This window comes from Lutjanus erythropterus, chromosome 16 (assembly GCF_056507025.1).
Source record: "Lutjanus erythropterus isolate fLutEry1 chromosome 16, fLutEry1.hap2, whole genome shotgun sequence".
Lineage (NCBI taxonomy): Eukaryota > Metazoa > Chordata > Actinopteri > Lutjaniformes > Lutjanidae > Lutjanus > Lutjanus erythropterus.
In genome coordinates, this window is record NC_139332.1 from 25,770,895 (window position 1) to 25,787,640 (window position 16,746).

Consider the following 16,746-nt stretch of genomic DNA (forward strand, 5'->3'; position numbering starts at 1 on the left):
AGAACACTGGCTAGCTAGGTAATGATTGATGTCATTTACCTTGTTAGTTAGCTTGCGTTTTGCTAACATTAGCTAACTTCAGATGTGAATACATGTCACTTTTAATCTTCAAAATTTGTTTTTCTTTACAACATAGACCCATGAAACAGGAGAGGACAAAGTTGACTGAGGTCCCAAGCTAGCTTAATTGTCAGTGGGGCGCAGAGTGAAAAGGGGCGGGAGTTAGGAAGGGTCAGTTCTGTCAGAATCAGTTGGTTAATGATCTAAAAGTGGTGCTACATGTTGTTCTTTGATTATAATTTTGGCAATTGCATATTAACACAAACTTTCAAGATACCTGATTTTCCCTTTTTTTATTATTATATTAAATAAATAAAATAGTTGCAAACAGTTGAGGAGCAGGAAGTTAGTTTGTTCTGTCACCGTGCCCTGTTGTTCATATAAAAACTTCCACTCTTCATACAGATGCACCCAAAAGCTCAAACACACTGTCACACTAAGTAAAACAGTGCACAATAAAACATACTGTTCCTGAATCTGTTTGTTGTTTTCCTAAAAGATCAAATCTCCTTGGAAACGTCAACACATATGGAAAAAAAAAACACACTAAACAAACTATGATACAACTAAATAAATATAGACGACTCAAATTTTAAAAAATAAAGTAATAAGTTAAAGCACAAAAAAGGAAACACTTCTCTACCTGAGTGAAAAGAGTTTTAAATACTTCACAGCTTAACAGCCTCCCTGCTTTTACTTTTAAATGTTTGAGAGGAAGTACAATCACTGAATACTCAGTCTTTGGAATGCTCTTCTTTTGGTGCTGCGCTCATTGGATTTATGGAGGTTTATATTCCCTGTTATGTCTTTCATGGACAATATAGGGAGTTTTATTTGGCGACATTTGTTTTCTTGATCGTATGCTGTATGTCCTTTTTATTTTGCCCCTCTTTCACTTCATTCTCACTGTCCCTCTGTCTTCACTGTCACCCGTTTGTGGAGGTGAACGACGCTGGCCCTCTCCTGATAGGCCAGTGGAGGGCTGTGGTGTGATGTAGCAGACTGGGCGATGGGCACTGACGGTGCATTTATTGCCAACGTCAGAGCTTTCAGCAGCATGGTGGCCTCCTTCTGGTCCTCCTTCCCCTCGCCTTCCAGAGTACGAGCCAACCAGCGCTCCGCGGCTTCCTCCACCTGTGGGGCAGACGCCGTCTCTGTGAGCGTGTCGGCCTCTTGGCTGGCGTCGAACCGCTCCACCATCTCTTTCATGTGCATGTTGACGGGGGTGTTGGAGTTGGCCAGGCAGCAGCTGCGCTGGTGGATGTGCTGAGAGAAGCGGTGGAAGAAGGTCTGGGAACAGAGCTGGCAGCGGTAAGGGCGGTCGCGGCCGCTGTGGAGGCGGCGGTGCAGTTTCAGGTGGATGTACTGGGTGAACTTGGTGCCGCACAGCTTGCATTGGTAAGGTTTTTCCCCAGAGTGGAGGCGCAGGTGTGTTTTCAAGTTGCTGGTGCTGCTGAAGCGTTTATGACACACCTGAAAAGCATGAAGTGAAAGGTTGTGGCTTCTGTGAGCAACATTCACATGACAGACGTATTAGTAACACCTTCACTGTAACTTACCGAAATAGATTTTTGACTTTTGACCTGAACTTAAATTTAAAAACTAAGTTTTGAAATAAACTAAAATCTTTCAAAACTATAATTGTTAGGGGTTTCTAAAACTCAAATATTCAAGGTTATCAACAAAAGGTTCCTAGTTATTTTTTCTTTCAAAACTTAAGAGTTTGAGTAGGGTTCACAACTCAAAAATTCATTGCAGTGGGTTGCCTTGATTTTTTTTGTTTTAACAGTGTTGAGAAAACTGTATTGTGTTTGTGGAAAAACTTAGCAGTACAGTATGATGTCATGTTGACATTATTAGTAATAATTAGGTGGAGTGTCAGAGTTGACCATGTTTTTCCAGTTCTTTGGGGTACTTTAATGAAACAACAGCAAACAACAACTTTGTAAGACCAGTTCCTTCCACTTTTCACACCCATCGAGTCACACAAAAGCATAAAGGTCTTGTTACATAACGAAGTGGGTTGTGGCTCATTGAAAATCACACAGACGTGGTGTTACCAAGAGGGCGTCTGAGTCAGAGTAAGTGATTGTATTGTGTATACACCACGTTACTTTTTCTATCAGACTCTCAATTTTACATTGTCATGGTGAAGTCAGGTGTGGTAGCCTATGAAGTAAAACAAAAACACACACGGTTAGGTCATGGTTTTCGACCTACCTGGCATTCATGTGGCTTCTCCCCTGTGTGGACCAGGTGATGTTTCTGGAGGTGGGCCAGCTGGGTGAAACTCTTTTTACACAGGTTACACTGGAACGGTCTCTCACCACTGTGCACTCGGAGATGGACCTGCAATTACACAGATACATACAAGAAAAAGTCATGAGCACTGCTGTCAAATGAAATGTACTGAGTAGATTTTTTTTTTTTTGGTATCTAAAAATTGTATAATTTGGATAATTTCAGGTGGGGTTCTATGAGGGGCACCAGCACGGATACTAAGCCGTTTACTGCTGTGGACAGGGTTAGAGAGAGTGATATTTTACTTCTGTAATAGCTGTTTTCCACAAAAAAAAATTGTGTGATGGAAAAGTAAGGGGGTGAAAATGTTATTAATATAGCCTATGCTTAAATTAGTTGTGATTTTTTTAGGTTGACCTTTTTTAAGTGGCTAAAATACCTTTTTGGAGGTGTGCCGATAACCACTACTGTAGCTAATAAACTGACTACCCTCATACAACCCCACATCAATAATATAATCCGAACTATCCCTTTGAATTAAATTCAAATTACAAGAGAGAGGGACTGAAGCTGTTACCTTGAGGTTCGACAGCTGTCCAAAAGTTTTGGTGCAGATGTTACATTCATACTTGATCTTTCCGTTCTGCTTCTTCAGTGGGTAGGGCAGGGATTTGTGGCCAGGGCCGTTGCGTGGCGCGATGTTGCTTTTGGTCATAGCCAGGCTCAGATTCATGGCCTCCTCGCAACCGGAGGGAGACTGCTCAGAGGACTGATGCGGACTGCCGGGCTTGGGGAGAGGGGAGAGCTCTGGGGTTGCTGGGGCGCCTCGTGGCGGTGACACATTGGGTGTTAGTTCTTTCAGACCGCCCTGTGGAGACGGAGGGTAAGGGAGGGACACTGGGAGTAAGTTAGGCTGACCGATGGGTGGATATGGGAGTCCGTCTGTGCCCAGATAGCTGCTGTACCGGAGGGACCCTCTTGAGGGCAGCATCCCGGGAAACGGAGGGGAGTACGAGGGGAGGAGGAGGCGAGGATAGTGCGGGCCGTAGGGAGGAAGGAGCTGGTATGTAGGCTGGAGGGGTCTGGATTGAGGGTAAAGAGGGTAAGATGAAACAAGCCCCTCCCTGTGGCCGTAGAGCCCGTGGAGGTGAAGAGGAAGGTTTCGGTGCTGGGATGTGAGCGCAGGATGGTGCTCTGGTAAGTACGGGTGGTTCAAGCCCAGGCTGGGCTCTCTGTGCTCGGGCTGAGGGGAGGGAAGGACCCCCCGGCCTTCTGGATCTCTGTCGCTCTTCTCCTCCTTCCCCATCTTTTTGCTGAAGTCCATGATCTGGTCGTCGGGCGTGTCGGGCGGGGTGTCTCTCTCCAACATCTCAACGTCTATCTTCTCCTCTCCGTCTTCATCCCTTTCTTCTTTCACCTCTTCTTTTGTTCTTTCTTTGAGCCACATCTGCTGAGGTAGGTGCTGTTTGGTGTCGTCCAGCTCGTGGTCTTCATCAGAACTCATGTATTCTGTGAGAAAGAAAATTCAAATGTATTGAGTGTCGGCCTTCAAAATCTAAAACTAATAATACCTACTGAAAACATAGGTATACAAATCTACTAATACAATCATCTTTATTTTAAAATAGCAATTCTGACTACTCACTATGACTATTTACGATTTTTTCAGCATAATTGAAGAGTCAAAAAATGAAACCCATCAAAATACGATTTTGTCCTAATTCTCAATAACAGCATCAAAAACATTTTTGTCGATAATCTCATCGTAATAGCTATTTACTCCCTATGTTCAAGTTAAAAGGTTCACATAATCCTCCCACAGAAGGCACTCCCTCTGATGGTAAATGATAGTAGTTTCAGTTTTGACTTTACAAATCATACGATACAGGTTTCTGTAGTGATTTTGGTGTGTGTGGGAGAGCAGGTCGGTGGTTAAGTGTGTGGGAGTACATGTGTCATGTCATGTGTGAGCACTTGTACGGCAAGATTCTGAGTTTCATTTGTGCAACCTTTTCTGAGTACCGCTGTCTTACCGTACACTGGCCACAAGAAAATGTGAAACATCTCTTCCTTTTTTTTTTCTTCTCTCTCTGTTTTTGAGAAAGCCTTTGTTTGGCTGGCTGGTCAAATCTGTCACCATTACTGTTTGATGTCACTCCACTGTGCTCATCAAGTGAAGTGCATTTAAGGTAACTGAAAGGGCTGTGCTGGTGTTTTTGCATACTGAATATATTTTTTATAATATTTACTGAATATCTCTGGGTTGTGGGAAAACAAGACATTTGAGGATGTCACCTTGGGCTTTCTAAGACAATGATCAACTTTTTTCACCTTTTTCCCACATTTTATAGACAACTTATCAATTATTCAACAAAATAATTACCAGATTAATTGACAATGAAAATAATTAATAGTTGTTCCCCTAATTTTCTCACCACATACTTTGGAACTTTCACTGGAGCAGGGTTTGTCTCTCACATCACTTTTTTGTTTCAAATGCATTTATGCATTTTAATCTGATGTTTTTATGTGATTTCTTGAGCACATTTAGATGTAAAAATAAACAGCTTTGATGCCAAAACATCCAAAATAACTTTTGAACATGAGTTTTAGGAGAGAAAACTAGACTTCTGTTCCTCTTCACTATTTCAGCTTTAGAAAATCTCTCCAGTGACAGAGGGCTTTGGCCAATCACAGGTTGATAAGACAGTTGATTTGTGAGTCTGTAAATAATCAACTATCTTTCTCCAGAATCGCGTACGGCATCTTAAAATGCAGCTACTCGTTTCCTTCTCTTCTAGACAGAATCATCCTTTTATTTATGCGCTTTGTCTATGTTATATAACAGGTGCACAATAATGCATTTGAAAGCCTAAAATGATTCAGTGGGTTTGTGTATTCAAGCCACCCCGAGGCTTCAACAACCAGTAAAAAAACTGCCGAACTTTCACCTTCATTAGATATCAGAAAGTTAAACCCGGAGGACAAACAATGAGTAGACATGGACTTTGACAAAAAGGAAGTCCTTTTAAAATCCTTAAGTTGATAAAGCAGCGCGATGATACTCTGTTAGCATTAGTCACCTGCATGAATGGCTATGCATCTGGTGTATCCAGTTGGAGTGAGTCATCAGACTTTGTGGCAACAGAGAATCACTCAAGATGATGAGGGTATGACTTGCCTTTCTACAAATAGCTGAAAACAAGTGACTCACAAAGGTACTTTGACCAGCCATTATTCCCCTTTGATTCCTGCTCTCTCCTTAAAATCCTGCGTCATTTACCACAGCACGTGAGCTGCTGACATTTGCTTGGTTTCTCTTGATGATTGATGGCTCTCTGCGGGAAATCAGGCAGGACGAAATAGCATCAAACCAACTATCTTTACAGTTGGTAAAAGATAACATCAGGTATTCTTCACAGGAAAGGAACGCTGTGTTTATTTACTTCATGGAGAATTTGCACTACGTGTTTAGTCGTAGCAGATCCAAAGATGCCATTTTTATCAGATATAACTAGAAACTGTGTGTGTCACAATATGGATGCATCAGCATCAGCGTCTTTCATTCCCTTTAAGAAATCAATTTTCAAGGTTCAATACAAGGTCACAGGGGAATCAGGTTCACCAGACGTGATTGGTTGGCATGACACTGTACCACCAACAACTTCCATCACATTAAAATCAACCACTAAAGTTTGCATACACAAACGCTGTTCCTTCCTAAGTCTATTTTCAACAAAATTTTAACAAAATTAGAAAAATCTCCAGAGCTGCATTTATGTAGAGCTTAAACTGGCAACTATTTTGATGATGGATTAATCAGTTCAGGTAAATCTTTACTCATGACAGTAAACTGAATATCTTTGTAATGCTAAAACAAGATATTTGAGAACGTCCTGTTGGATTTTGATCGACATTTTTCACCATTTTATGACATTTTATAGGCTGAACAACTAGTTAATTAATCAAGGAAATAATCAGCAAAACAAAATAATCATTAGTTGCAGCCCAACTCTGCTCCTCCTGCTGTACTCACTCTGTTTGATGTCGCCCTGCTGGCTGCAGAGCCTCTGGGCAAACTCCTGACTGTACCACACCAGCAGCTCCTGGTTGGGCTCCACCGGCCGGATGGTGTAGAAGTAGATGTCCCGGTTGTTCTGGCACGCCACCAGGTTCTGTTCGGCCAGAGAGCGAGCTGGGTTGACGTAACGCATCCAGTTGCTCCTGTGGACGTCATAGCCATCAATGAAGTTTTGAAGCTGCCCACCGCTGTAAATCTGAAGAAGACAAGAAGAGAAGATGGGATTAAAACATGGATATGGAAACTTAAAGCAACTGATTTGCGTGTGACATAAGTATTAGATGTGTATTAAACTTAATATTTAACAAATGGTTAAAACAATTAACATAATATATCATATGTTGCAGCATGTGGTGCTCAAATTCTGAAACAGAAAGAGGACTCATTTTATCTTTTAAAAAAGTTTTTAAAAGTGTCTGGGCTACCTTAAAATTTTTAGTTGATTGAATCTGAAAAGACAAGTTGAGGCAATTTTGTAATGATTCAAAATAATAAATGTTTCTAGTCACATAAACAGTAAGCTTAAGAGTTGTTCTGTTGAGTCAGTGACACTGAAGAACATTAAAAACAAATTTGGTCAGTTCCAAAGAACATACAGGTGCAAAATAAAAAAATAAAATGAAAATATATTCTATAAATCTAAGGTTTAAACCAGTATGTGTATGTTAAGTTGCTGAAAAAAGAAAGGATTACTTGATTCCATGAAATTCCTGTGTAATCTTTTACAAAAGTTTAAATTAATATTTGAAAATTATGACACTGATCAAAATACTGATTAAAATCCACACAAAATCATCAAAACAATCTGTAGAAAATAACTAAATAAAGAAAAGAGTCTCAGTAATTACCTCTGCCATGTACAGTTAAATATTCTTTATCCTCTTCAGTTATCAGTTACAGTATATTGATCTGTGCTCTACAGATCTGTTGTGTCTGTCCTCAGCCCACACTCTTATGTGTTTATACTGCTGTAACACTGTATTTGAGCGTAAGCAAAGGGAGGCGTGGCCATATGTCACTCTCCCTCTTTCCTCTCTACTTCTACTTCTGCTTTTCTCTTTCTGTTTCTCACTTCTTTGTTTTAATATTGTTTCCGTCTGGTCTTTTATGGAAAACATGCTGGTGGTATGCTTAATTACGAGCATATATTACATAAAATATACGTATGTGTCGGTTTATAAAACACAAAGAAGATCAAAGGGGGAAATGTGACCAGATTCCTGACTGACACAGGTGCTGGCAGGCGGCCAAAAACACACACACACGCACGCAGGCATGCCTTTGACAGCACATCGTGAGGTTGATCAGGTAATTAGTCAGAGAACGTCAGACTTTCACTATTGCACCGAGGCAGGAACGCCCCCTTGAATGGGCTTACAGGAAATAAAGCCGGAAGGAAAACGCGAAGGACACCAGCAAAAAGTCCTGCTGGGAATTGACTCAGCAGAAAAGAAAATTTCCTCAGTGACATAAATGTCTGGATGAGAGAGAGAGAAAAGAAACACGGGAGTGGAAGAATCAAAAGGGGGTGGGATTGTCTGAGTGTGAGTGAGTGTAAATTATTGAATAATAGTCCCCTTCCTTTGTGTATGTGACACATGTTGCATAGGAGCTGAGTGCCGGTAAAAGGCTCTGATGACTGTGAGTATGAATCCATTGTTACGTGCCAGCAACTTCCTCTAAAATTTTGACCAAAATTCTGGCCCTGTGCTGTGTGAAAGCATTTTTTTTTTGTTACTGACGTATTGACAGCAACTAGATGTGAAACTTCTGTATCTGAGCAACCAAACTCTTTTTTTCACACCTAATAGAGGAAGATGAAAACATGCCCACAGTTGCTCCTCAACTATCCTTTACTATCAGCTTTTTTTTTTTTTACATCTAGAAATTTCTCCTTTCTCCTGTTTAAAAATATTACACTGAGCTGGATTACTCTTGTTGATGGCTATTGATGTGTATAAAGTGTACATTTGTATAGATAAATGCGTGTGTTTGTCTTACCCTCCAGAAGTATTTCCTATTGGCCTGTTTGGGGACATTGTCTTTGGTGTAGATTTCTCCTTGCAGGGGGCCAAAACGAGTCCCCTGAGGAATGTATTCTTTGCTGAACACGCCTGTTACCTGGAACACAGACAAAATATGTCATTAGGTTTAGTACATTTCCAATGTTTTGCCTCTTATGTGCAATATTACACAGCAACTTAAAAGCACAGTTCACCCCCAAATCAAAAATCTTTCCTCTGGCCTGCGGTGCTCTTTATCCTCAAGATAAAGGTTACGCAAGATAATCCACACTCCTTGTTGTGAGCAGTTTCATGTAGGAGCTATGTTGTTTTCACCAAACTACACCCAACAACCATATTGCCACACTAGCTAGCCCACTCGTGCTGAGGTTAGGAGGAGGAGACCATTAATGTTTATCTCCCACGCTGTCATGAGGACGAGTCTGTCATCCATGAGTAGATGCCCACTTCCCTCTATGTGGTGACACAGTTGCTGGGTGTAGTTTGATAGGAAAAAAAATAGTTACTGTGTGAAATTGCTCACAGCAAGGTGTGTGTATTATCTAGAATAACCAGGTCATGATTTCTGGAAAGAGGTATTGCAGCTGATTGTTTTTCAATATGTTTTTTTTTGTGCTTTGAGCACCTCAAACTGAGTGGCACTTGGTTCCGTTATATTCAAGAGAAGGCAGACATCTCTTGGCTGTTTATCTATTACCACTTTCAGCCACGCTAAGTCAAACTGTGTCAGTTACCACTTTTAACACTCGGAGCTGTGCCGAGTCGTGCCAGAGATGGACTTTCTCTGGAGTCGGGCCAGAGCACGCTGGAGCGGCCTGCAAGCAGACTGCAATGACCTGAATGAAGACTGTGTGGCGAGTCTTAAGCGTGGGCAGGACAGCAGAGAGAAAGATTTTTTTTAACTCTCTCTTTGTTCTGTAGCTTATAAACTGAATCTCTGAGGTTTGAAGTTTAGTTTTTCTCCTGTGTCGCTGTTTCTACTTTCAGCTTCATTTTACTGTTTCACGTTCACTTTCAGCCAAACAGGAGTTGCGTTAAGTTACCGCTCATGACAACCCAACGTTTCTTGATTTTGCTGCTTCATCATAAAAGTGTTTAAACAACAAAATTACTTTTATTGAGAAGGATTTATAGGATATGAAGTGTTTATCTACTGTTTTGCAGCCACTTGACTTGAGCTAAGCTTCTTCAGTCATAGAAAACATAAGCAGTTATTAAGTATAGCAGTTCTCTCTGTTTAAATCCATACATATAATTCATCACAGTACTTGTGTTTATGTCCAGCATGTTGTTGGCCTGAGCTGCAGTAGCTGTGACTTCATCGCATTGACCCAGACAGCTCTAGAGCCACGTTAAAACCCACAAGGTGACACACTTTCGACACTAATGAGTTAAACGAATGAAGAGAATTACACTTTCTCTGACCTACTCCAGTGCTCTCTGACCTGCTGCCCTCATAAACACCGGAGAGAAAGAGGAAGCGGTGTCACCTGTTGTTTGCCCTGTGAATTCCGTGAATGCAGCACACTGATATCTCAAGTATTATGAAATTCACAGGGGACAATACTATGTTGTGTTTTTTTTATTCTGAAACCCCAAAGACAAGCAAACAATCCAATTTAAATGATGGATGCTGATTCTGCTTGCTCTGATTACTCTGATTACAAAATGCTCTAATGTAGATCACACCTTTGTCCATAATGGGATTTCCTGCAGTTGGCTTGTCTGAACATATATGTTGAATTACATAAGTACAGCATGTGACAGCATGAGAGACATACAGTACGTAAGAGCAAAAAATGTCCTCTTCTGGGGGTGGGTGATTTACATCCTTTAATGTAGTGCTTTAGCTGAGGAAAGTCAGTTGGCAAAATTGCTCAGTGTATGGCGAGAGCGTAAAGGATGTGTCAGTGTCTTCTTTGTTCTGCAGAACGGCTTCATGATTCATAGAAAGTGTGTAGGCTTGGGGTCAACACTCCTCAAAACACACCCAAACACACACACGCCATCAGGCAGGAGCATCTGTGGCACACACAGCCTTGGTGTCTTGAGGAGCTTTGTGTTCAATTCTTAAATCCTCCCACCCACCACTCACCCGCCATACATAAACTCACACTCCCTCCTGCCATTGAGGAATTATAATTCAAACCGACCCTCAAAATGAATTTCGCAACCTCCTTTGTAAAGGTCAAACTTTAAAAACACCTGGAAACCTGAAGATCATTTATGACACCGTTGAGGGAGTTGCACGTTATGTAAAAGCAGTTAATTAGAAGAACAACAGGTCATTGAGGGCGGCAGGAGTGTGTGTGAGCGTGCGTGTGTCAAGCAGCCGTCGAGGCAAGTGAGGTGATTCCTGGATGCGATGAACCAGTGTGACAGCGACATTGTGCTTCGCTGGCGTTGCGTGACTAACGAATCGCTGTGGCCGCCGCTGCTGCTTAACCGCTCAGTTCAGCCAGGTTGGAAGGAAGGGGGGCAGGGAGGGAGATCATGGGGAGGGGGAGGGTGTTGAAGAACGGAAGAAAGAAAAGAGGATGGGCGTCCTTAAGTGGACCCACGCTATCACACTCCTGAACGCCCTCCTTTTCTCCAGACCCACCCCTCCCACCCTACAATCTCGAAATAGCTCGTGCGCCTGCCAGGTTGAAGCCTGATGCCTGGCCGCCTGCCCGGCTTGTTGCAGGGCCGGCTGCCTGTCCCCAACGAAAGTTAATCATCTGGTTTTAACCTAAATCCCCCCCCCCCCCCCCCCAGCACACCCTCCTCTCCCCCTAGCTTCTCCTTCTCCATCCATCCCCTCCGTTGCCTCTCTCTCAGCTCACTGGCACCCGTTGCTAACGCTCCATCTGCCACGTGCCCCCTTCTTTGCATTTCCTGGCATGCTTCAGGATAAAAATCTCAGGAAAAGGAAGTTCAGAAAAAGTTGTAAAAAGATTAGGTGGAATAGAACAATAAGAGGATAAAACAATTCTCTTTATTGCTAAACAGATGCTGTAATGTGCATGCTGATATACTACCAGTGAAAAAGGACCAGTCAGGTGACTCTATTCTCATTGTTTTCATCCAGGCTGTTTGACTCATCTATCAGACTGAAACAAGCATAGAAAACACTCAGCTTTGTGGAAAAATCCCCACAACCAGAGCGTTTCCTGATGATGGTGTCTTATTTTTAAGGTGAAACGTGTATTCACACTGTCTCACAAACCCACACAAAAGAGCGGCTGTATTTTGCGGTCATCACATGTAATTAATTTCCCAGCTTTAGTGAGTCAAGACAAAAGATTCACATGACAGCATCTTTATGAACGCTGTAAAAAAAGTTGAGAAAACAAGCAACTGTCCCCACTAGATTTCTGAGTTTTGAATCAAACTCAAACTCTTACATTTAATAATCTTCAAAAACAATTTTTTTTTTAAACATTTTTTCACTTTCACTTCAATGAATTTACAGTGTTTGAAATACAATATTTCTGAGTTTCTAAAACTCAAAGATTCAAGTTTCTTGAAAGAAGAAAAGTAAATAACGTCAACAAAAGGTTATTACCTGGTAAAACATTTTCCAAAACTTTGAAAGAGTTTGGCTTGCTCTGAAATTTAGCATTTCCTCAACTTTTTTTTTGTTTTTACAGTAAAGGGAAACCACTCAGTTTACAGGTACCAGTTGAAGCACAGCAGATTACCAGCAAGCATGTGAGTGTGTGCTCATGCTTGTTTTCATGTCTCATTTTTCATCTCGTGTTTTTGACATGAAATGTACACACGTACATGAGGACTTTCTTGTCTGCCAGTAAGTGTTTGTTATGGACAGAAGATAAAATTACATTAAATTCCCATTTGTATGTTTGTATGTATGTAATAATTGATCAGTCGGCACTTCTGCATGTGAGAACACTGGTGCAAAATCAAGTTTGGCTGCATTAAGTGTGAGCGTGTGAAACGCTCTGTAAAACACGTTGGTCGATAAAAAATTGCTGGGGGAATTGAAATTAGCCCTTGGACAGATTTTATCACCCTAGTTTGCATGCTTCTCTCATCCCGCAAACACTGAACGCTGCACAGAGAGAAGGAAGAGATGAGAGTATGACAGTGACAAAAGAGGAACGACAGCAGAAAGTGTTGCCTGAAGGTCAGCACAGAAAGAGGAAGGGGGCACAGAAGCCGACCACAAGCAGCAGAGTGTTTAGCAGTAAAGCAAAAGACGTGTGACATCTCTCTCCGTCTTCCTTTTAAGATGATCTGCTCTTTAGTTTGCAGTACAAATATCTTAATAGAACCTCGCCTGGAGACATGATTGCAGCACTTTGCAGTTGGAAACATGTCCAGGCACATGTCTGATCTTACTGCAATGCCAGCCAAACAGTCAGCTGACTGAAATACGTTTAGGGTTTATTGCTCCCTCTGACTCACTTGAGTGGGAAAGGGTGTAGGAGGTAAATGGGACAGTCAGTCAGGCATGGTTGTAAAGAAGCAAAAAAAAAATAGAGGAGGGTTGATGTGATTAGATCACCTGGGAAAAGCCAAGCTGATACCTGACATCTTACTCTGCGTGTATGTGTCCATATCCTGAGTATATACATGCAGTATTATATGCATATATCGAAAGACAGAAGTGAACGGAAAGCAGGTGAAACATGTATTCACACCGTCTCACTAACCCACACAAAACAGCGTCTCTATTTTGCGGTCATCACATGCAATTAATTTCCCAGCTTTAGTGAGTCAAGACGAAAGATTTGCGTGACAGCATCTTTATGAACGGTGTAAAAAAAAAAGTTGAGAAAACAAGCAACTGCCCCCACTAGATTTCTCAGACTCTTGAGTTTTGGAATAATCTTCAAAAAAAGGTTTTCCCGACACACCATCTGTAGATAAACTTGAATCTTTGAGTTTAAGAAAACCCCCAAACCTGTGCTGTGAACCTGATTTGTCATCATTTGGTTTCTTGAACATTTAACAGTTGCAAATGAAAACATTAAACTCTTAACAATTTTTCACTTTCACTTCAATGAATTAACAGTTTTTGAAATACAATATTTTGAGTTTCTAAATCTCAAAGATTCAAGTTTCTTGAAAGAAGAAAAGTGAATAACCTCAACAAAAGGTTATTACCTGGTAAAACATTTTTCAAAACTTTAAAAGAGTTTGGCTTGCTCTGAAATTTAGCAGTATTATATGCATGTATCGAAAGACAGAAGTGCGAAGAAGCTGCACACAGCCATTTTAGTGTCACATAATGGAAGTTAAAAAAAAAAAAGGCCCCTGACCTCAAACTGCCGGTGACCTCATGTCCACTGGCCCACATTCACACACACACACATACAAGCACACACCATACACTCTACTGAGTGTGTGAAGAACTCATTAGTCAGCAGATCTTTTGTTCAAAGTAGCTCAATGCAGATGGCCTCAACAGAATGTTATGTAACACGGAATTAATATTTTCAAGTGTAAACACTAAAGCTTTAATCTGACAAAATAGCCCATTCAGAAACTTCATCGGGAACTGTAACTAACTTAAAGTGCGGTTAAAGTTAGCATAGTTTGTTACATTAAAATATGTGCGTGTATTTTAATGTGCTGTAAAATCACTGGGCTGCTTGGTTGCTTGTACATGGTGTTGATTTATATAATTATGATGAATTACAGCATTCTATGGACTGCTCTTTCTGAATAACAGGTCATTGCTATGAATTGGAGACCACTGATATGGACTGATCATAGACTCTGGAGGAGCAATAGAAAACATTTTTAGATCAATAAAATTAAATTGTTACTACTAATCTCTGATTGGTAAATTACAGCATGCTATGGTCTTGTTATTTCTGAATGACAGGCCATTGCTATGATGAAAAGGCTGTTGCTATGAAAGGCAGACCGTTGCTATGGACACAGTTCTGATCATAGACTCTGGAGGAGGGATGAAATCATTTTTAAATCCATAAAATCATTTTAAAATGAATATCTTTTGATTTGTAAACAACCATGTAATAATAGTGTATAGTGAGCGGGTCATTACTGCTAAATAACCACTCATATCCGTACATTCATTACATTATCCCTTGTATTTGTGTTAAAAAATAAGTTTTAAAGCTCTTCTATATCTCACTGGATAAACAACCTGAAGGAATCAAATTGCTCTTACCTCATTGTCTGTGCCATATTCGAAGGTGAGGTTGCGTGGGATGGAGGTCATGGCTTTGGGCAGGCTGAAGCTGGGGTCCGACACCTGGTCCGGCACAATGTAGGTGCAGTTGAGGGCAAAGTCCATCTCCCTCCACCCGCTCATGTCTCCTTGTGTGCTATCCAGCTTCATCTTGACAATATAAACGGCGCTGTAGGTGGTTGATTCAGGCTTCTACAGAGCTTTAGTTTTGGTCTGTTTCTGTTTGGTTTCGGTTGCTTTGGTATAGAAGTACTTTGGTTTGGTCGGGTAGGTCCCTTGTCTTAGGTACACTGGTTAAAGCTCAAGATCTGAAAAAGGAAAGAAAGTGATTTTAGTTCATATTTGAATAGAAAGAAAGTATGCTGTTCAGAAAGAAATCATTGCGTAAAGCCTGGTTAAACTGACAGCCAACTTTATATAAGGGAAACGTTACTACAGAAGGTTTTATACATGTACTCTCCAAAAGTCAGCTAAATCTAGGACTGAAATTCCTGTAATCTCCCATACTTCTTCAAAGACTCACTATTTTCCACTATTTAAAAATGCTTTCTGGCAGTCATTCATTATTCAAGCAGGCACCTCCATTCATGAGGAACCAAAGTTCATTGACACAGTTCTTCTTGGCCAACATCCCAGTGCTGTCCATTCAGTTTAACCAGCCATTTCTTATGAGGCCAATTGGTCAGCTTGTACTTTACTTCTCATTCTGTATCATTTATCCATTTTTTATCTATCCAAGAGGAAACTTGTAAGCAAAAAAAAAAAAGAAGATAAGACTTACTTGTACACATTCATTCAGCTGTAGGATCCTCATTTCTTTGGCTATGTCATCCCTCGATTGTTTTTGCTTTCTTCTCTTTTCTTCTCTTTATACTCTCGTTTCTTTCTCCTCTCTCGGTTAGATCCTTTGGGTATCCGCTGTATCTCGCTGTGTCCACTCTGTCACCGTCACCACGAACTCGTGAGCCTGGATTGCGCCAAGCTTTTTTAGCTGAACGGCCCAGCCAATCACGAGGCACCGCGGTCATGTGACTGTGCCATCTGACACACACACACACACAAACTGTTGGTTTTGGACAACAACATCAGTGACGTTGTACACTTGTCCAGCAAGTGGCTGTTGTGATTAATGCTCGCTCACACACACACACACACACACACACACACACACACACACACACACACACGTCCATGCACACACAAAGAAGACATGTTAATGAATGAATAAAGGAAGAGCAGATGGCTGGCCTGTTGCCACTGAAAAACACACTCATAGACTTTTGCTTGGTTTGGCACTTAATGAGCAATCTGCTGCCACTGTATCTCCTTGACCTACATCTCACTGTAGAACATCTTTAACTAAGACCCCTAAGACCCCTAACACACACACACACACACACACACACACAAACACACAAACCACTAAATAAATCACAAACCTGCAAAAAAAAAACATAAGCACAAAATTTCTTTCTTATATTAATTTTTCATTGAATTTATCAAGAAGTAATCTTCTCCTTGCACACAAATACATGGCGTGTGCTAAATTGGTGCTCTTCACTTCTTCACAGGTACAGATGTAGGCCAGGTCATCCCGGCACGCAGGAAAGAGACTTAGACACCTGTCTGCTGAGCGTCCCCTTTACTTTCAGACACACATATAAACACAGTCTATATGGAGCTCTGGGTCAGCTCACCTGACCGTCTGAACAAAGATAGACGGGAAAGGAGAGAGCAGTTAAAACAACATATGGAGGGAAAAAGAGAGAATGCGGCTTTTCTATATGTGGAGAAGCTGCCTGTGCACAAGTTTTCCTAAGTGAAATGACTGAGTGTTATTGTGACACGTTGAGGAATTTTTTTTTTTTTTAATTTGCATTTCGTGAATAAAGTCGAAACGGTATTTCTTGACATATGAACTACGTAAAATTTCACATAAAATTGCTGAATTGACACAAAACAAAAGACAACTGCAACTCGCAATTATTGTCTTTATTATCCAAATGTAAAAATTAAAAAATAATCTTACTCTTATTTTTTCCTCATCCCTGGTCCTAATATACTTCTGTAGTACAGTGGATTGTTAGGGCCACTTTAAGCTATTTGTTTTGTTTTATTTTGCATTTTGAGAATAAAGTCAAAATGTTGAAGGTAGTAGTTGAAGTAGTTGAAAG

The 16,746-nt window shown here is 41.0% G+C and overlaps 1 protein-coding gene across 2 annotated transcripts; it reads right to left on the bottom strand.

Moving 5' to 3' along the window:
- Positions 1–105: 105 nt before the first annotated feature.
- prdm1b (PR domain containing 1b, with ZNF domain) lies at positions 106–15,518 on the bottom strand. Of its 2 annotated transcripts, XM_084739507.1 has the most exons (7): positions 15,354–15,518; positions 14,552–14,880; positions 8,384–8,503; positions 6,338–6,578; positions 2,879–3,810; positions 2,281–2,409; positions 106–1,533 (listed from the first exon to the last, which is right to left on the bottom strand). In XM_084739507.1, the coding sequence occupies exons 2-7, from the start codon at positions 14,720–14,722 to the stop codon at positions 964–966; spliced, it is 2,163 nt and encodes a 720-aa protein (XP_084595633.1). In that variant the 5' UTR covers positions 14,723–14,880; positions 15,354–15,518; the 3' UTR covers positions 106–963. The 2 variants fall into 2 exon arrangements, with proteins under 2 accessions (XP_084595633.1, XP_084595634.1); XM_084739508.1 differs by lacking the exons at positions 8,384–8,503; positions 14,552–14,880; positions 15,354–15,518 and adding an exon at positions 7,231–7,332.
- Between the last annotated feature and the right edge of the window lie 1,228 nt (positions 15,519–16,746).

Coding starts and splice junctions, on each gene's coding strand:
- prdm1b (XM_084739507.1), bottom strand. CDS start 14,722: ATGAAGCTGGATAGCACACAAGGAGACATGAGCGGGTGGAGGGAGATG. Junction 2,410..2,878: donor GACAGCTGTCGAACCTCAAG/GTAACAGCTTCA, acceptor GTGTAATTGCAG/GTCCATCTCCGAGTGCACAG. Junction 1,534..2,280: donor AGAAGCCACATGAATGCCAG/GTAGGTCGAAAA, acceptor CATGCTTTTCAG/GTGTGTCATAAACGCTTCAG.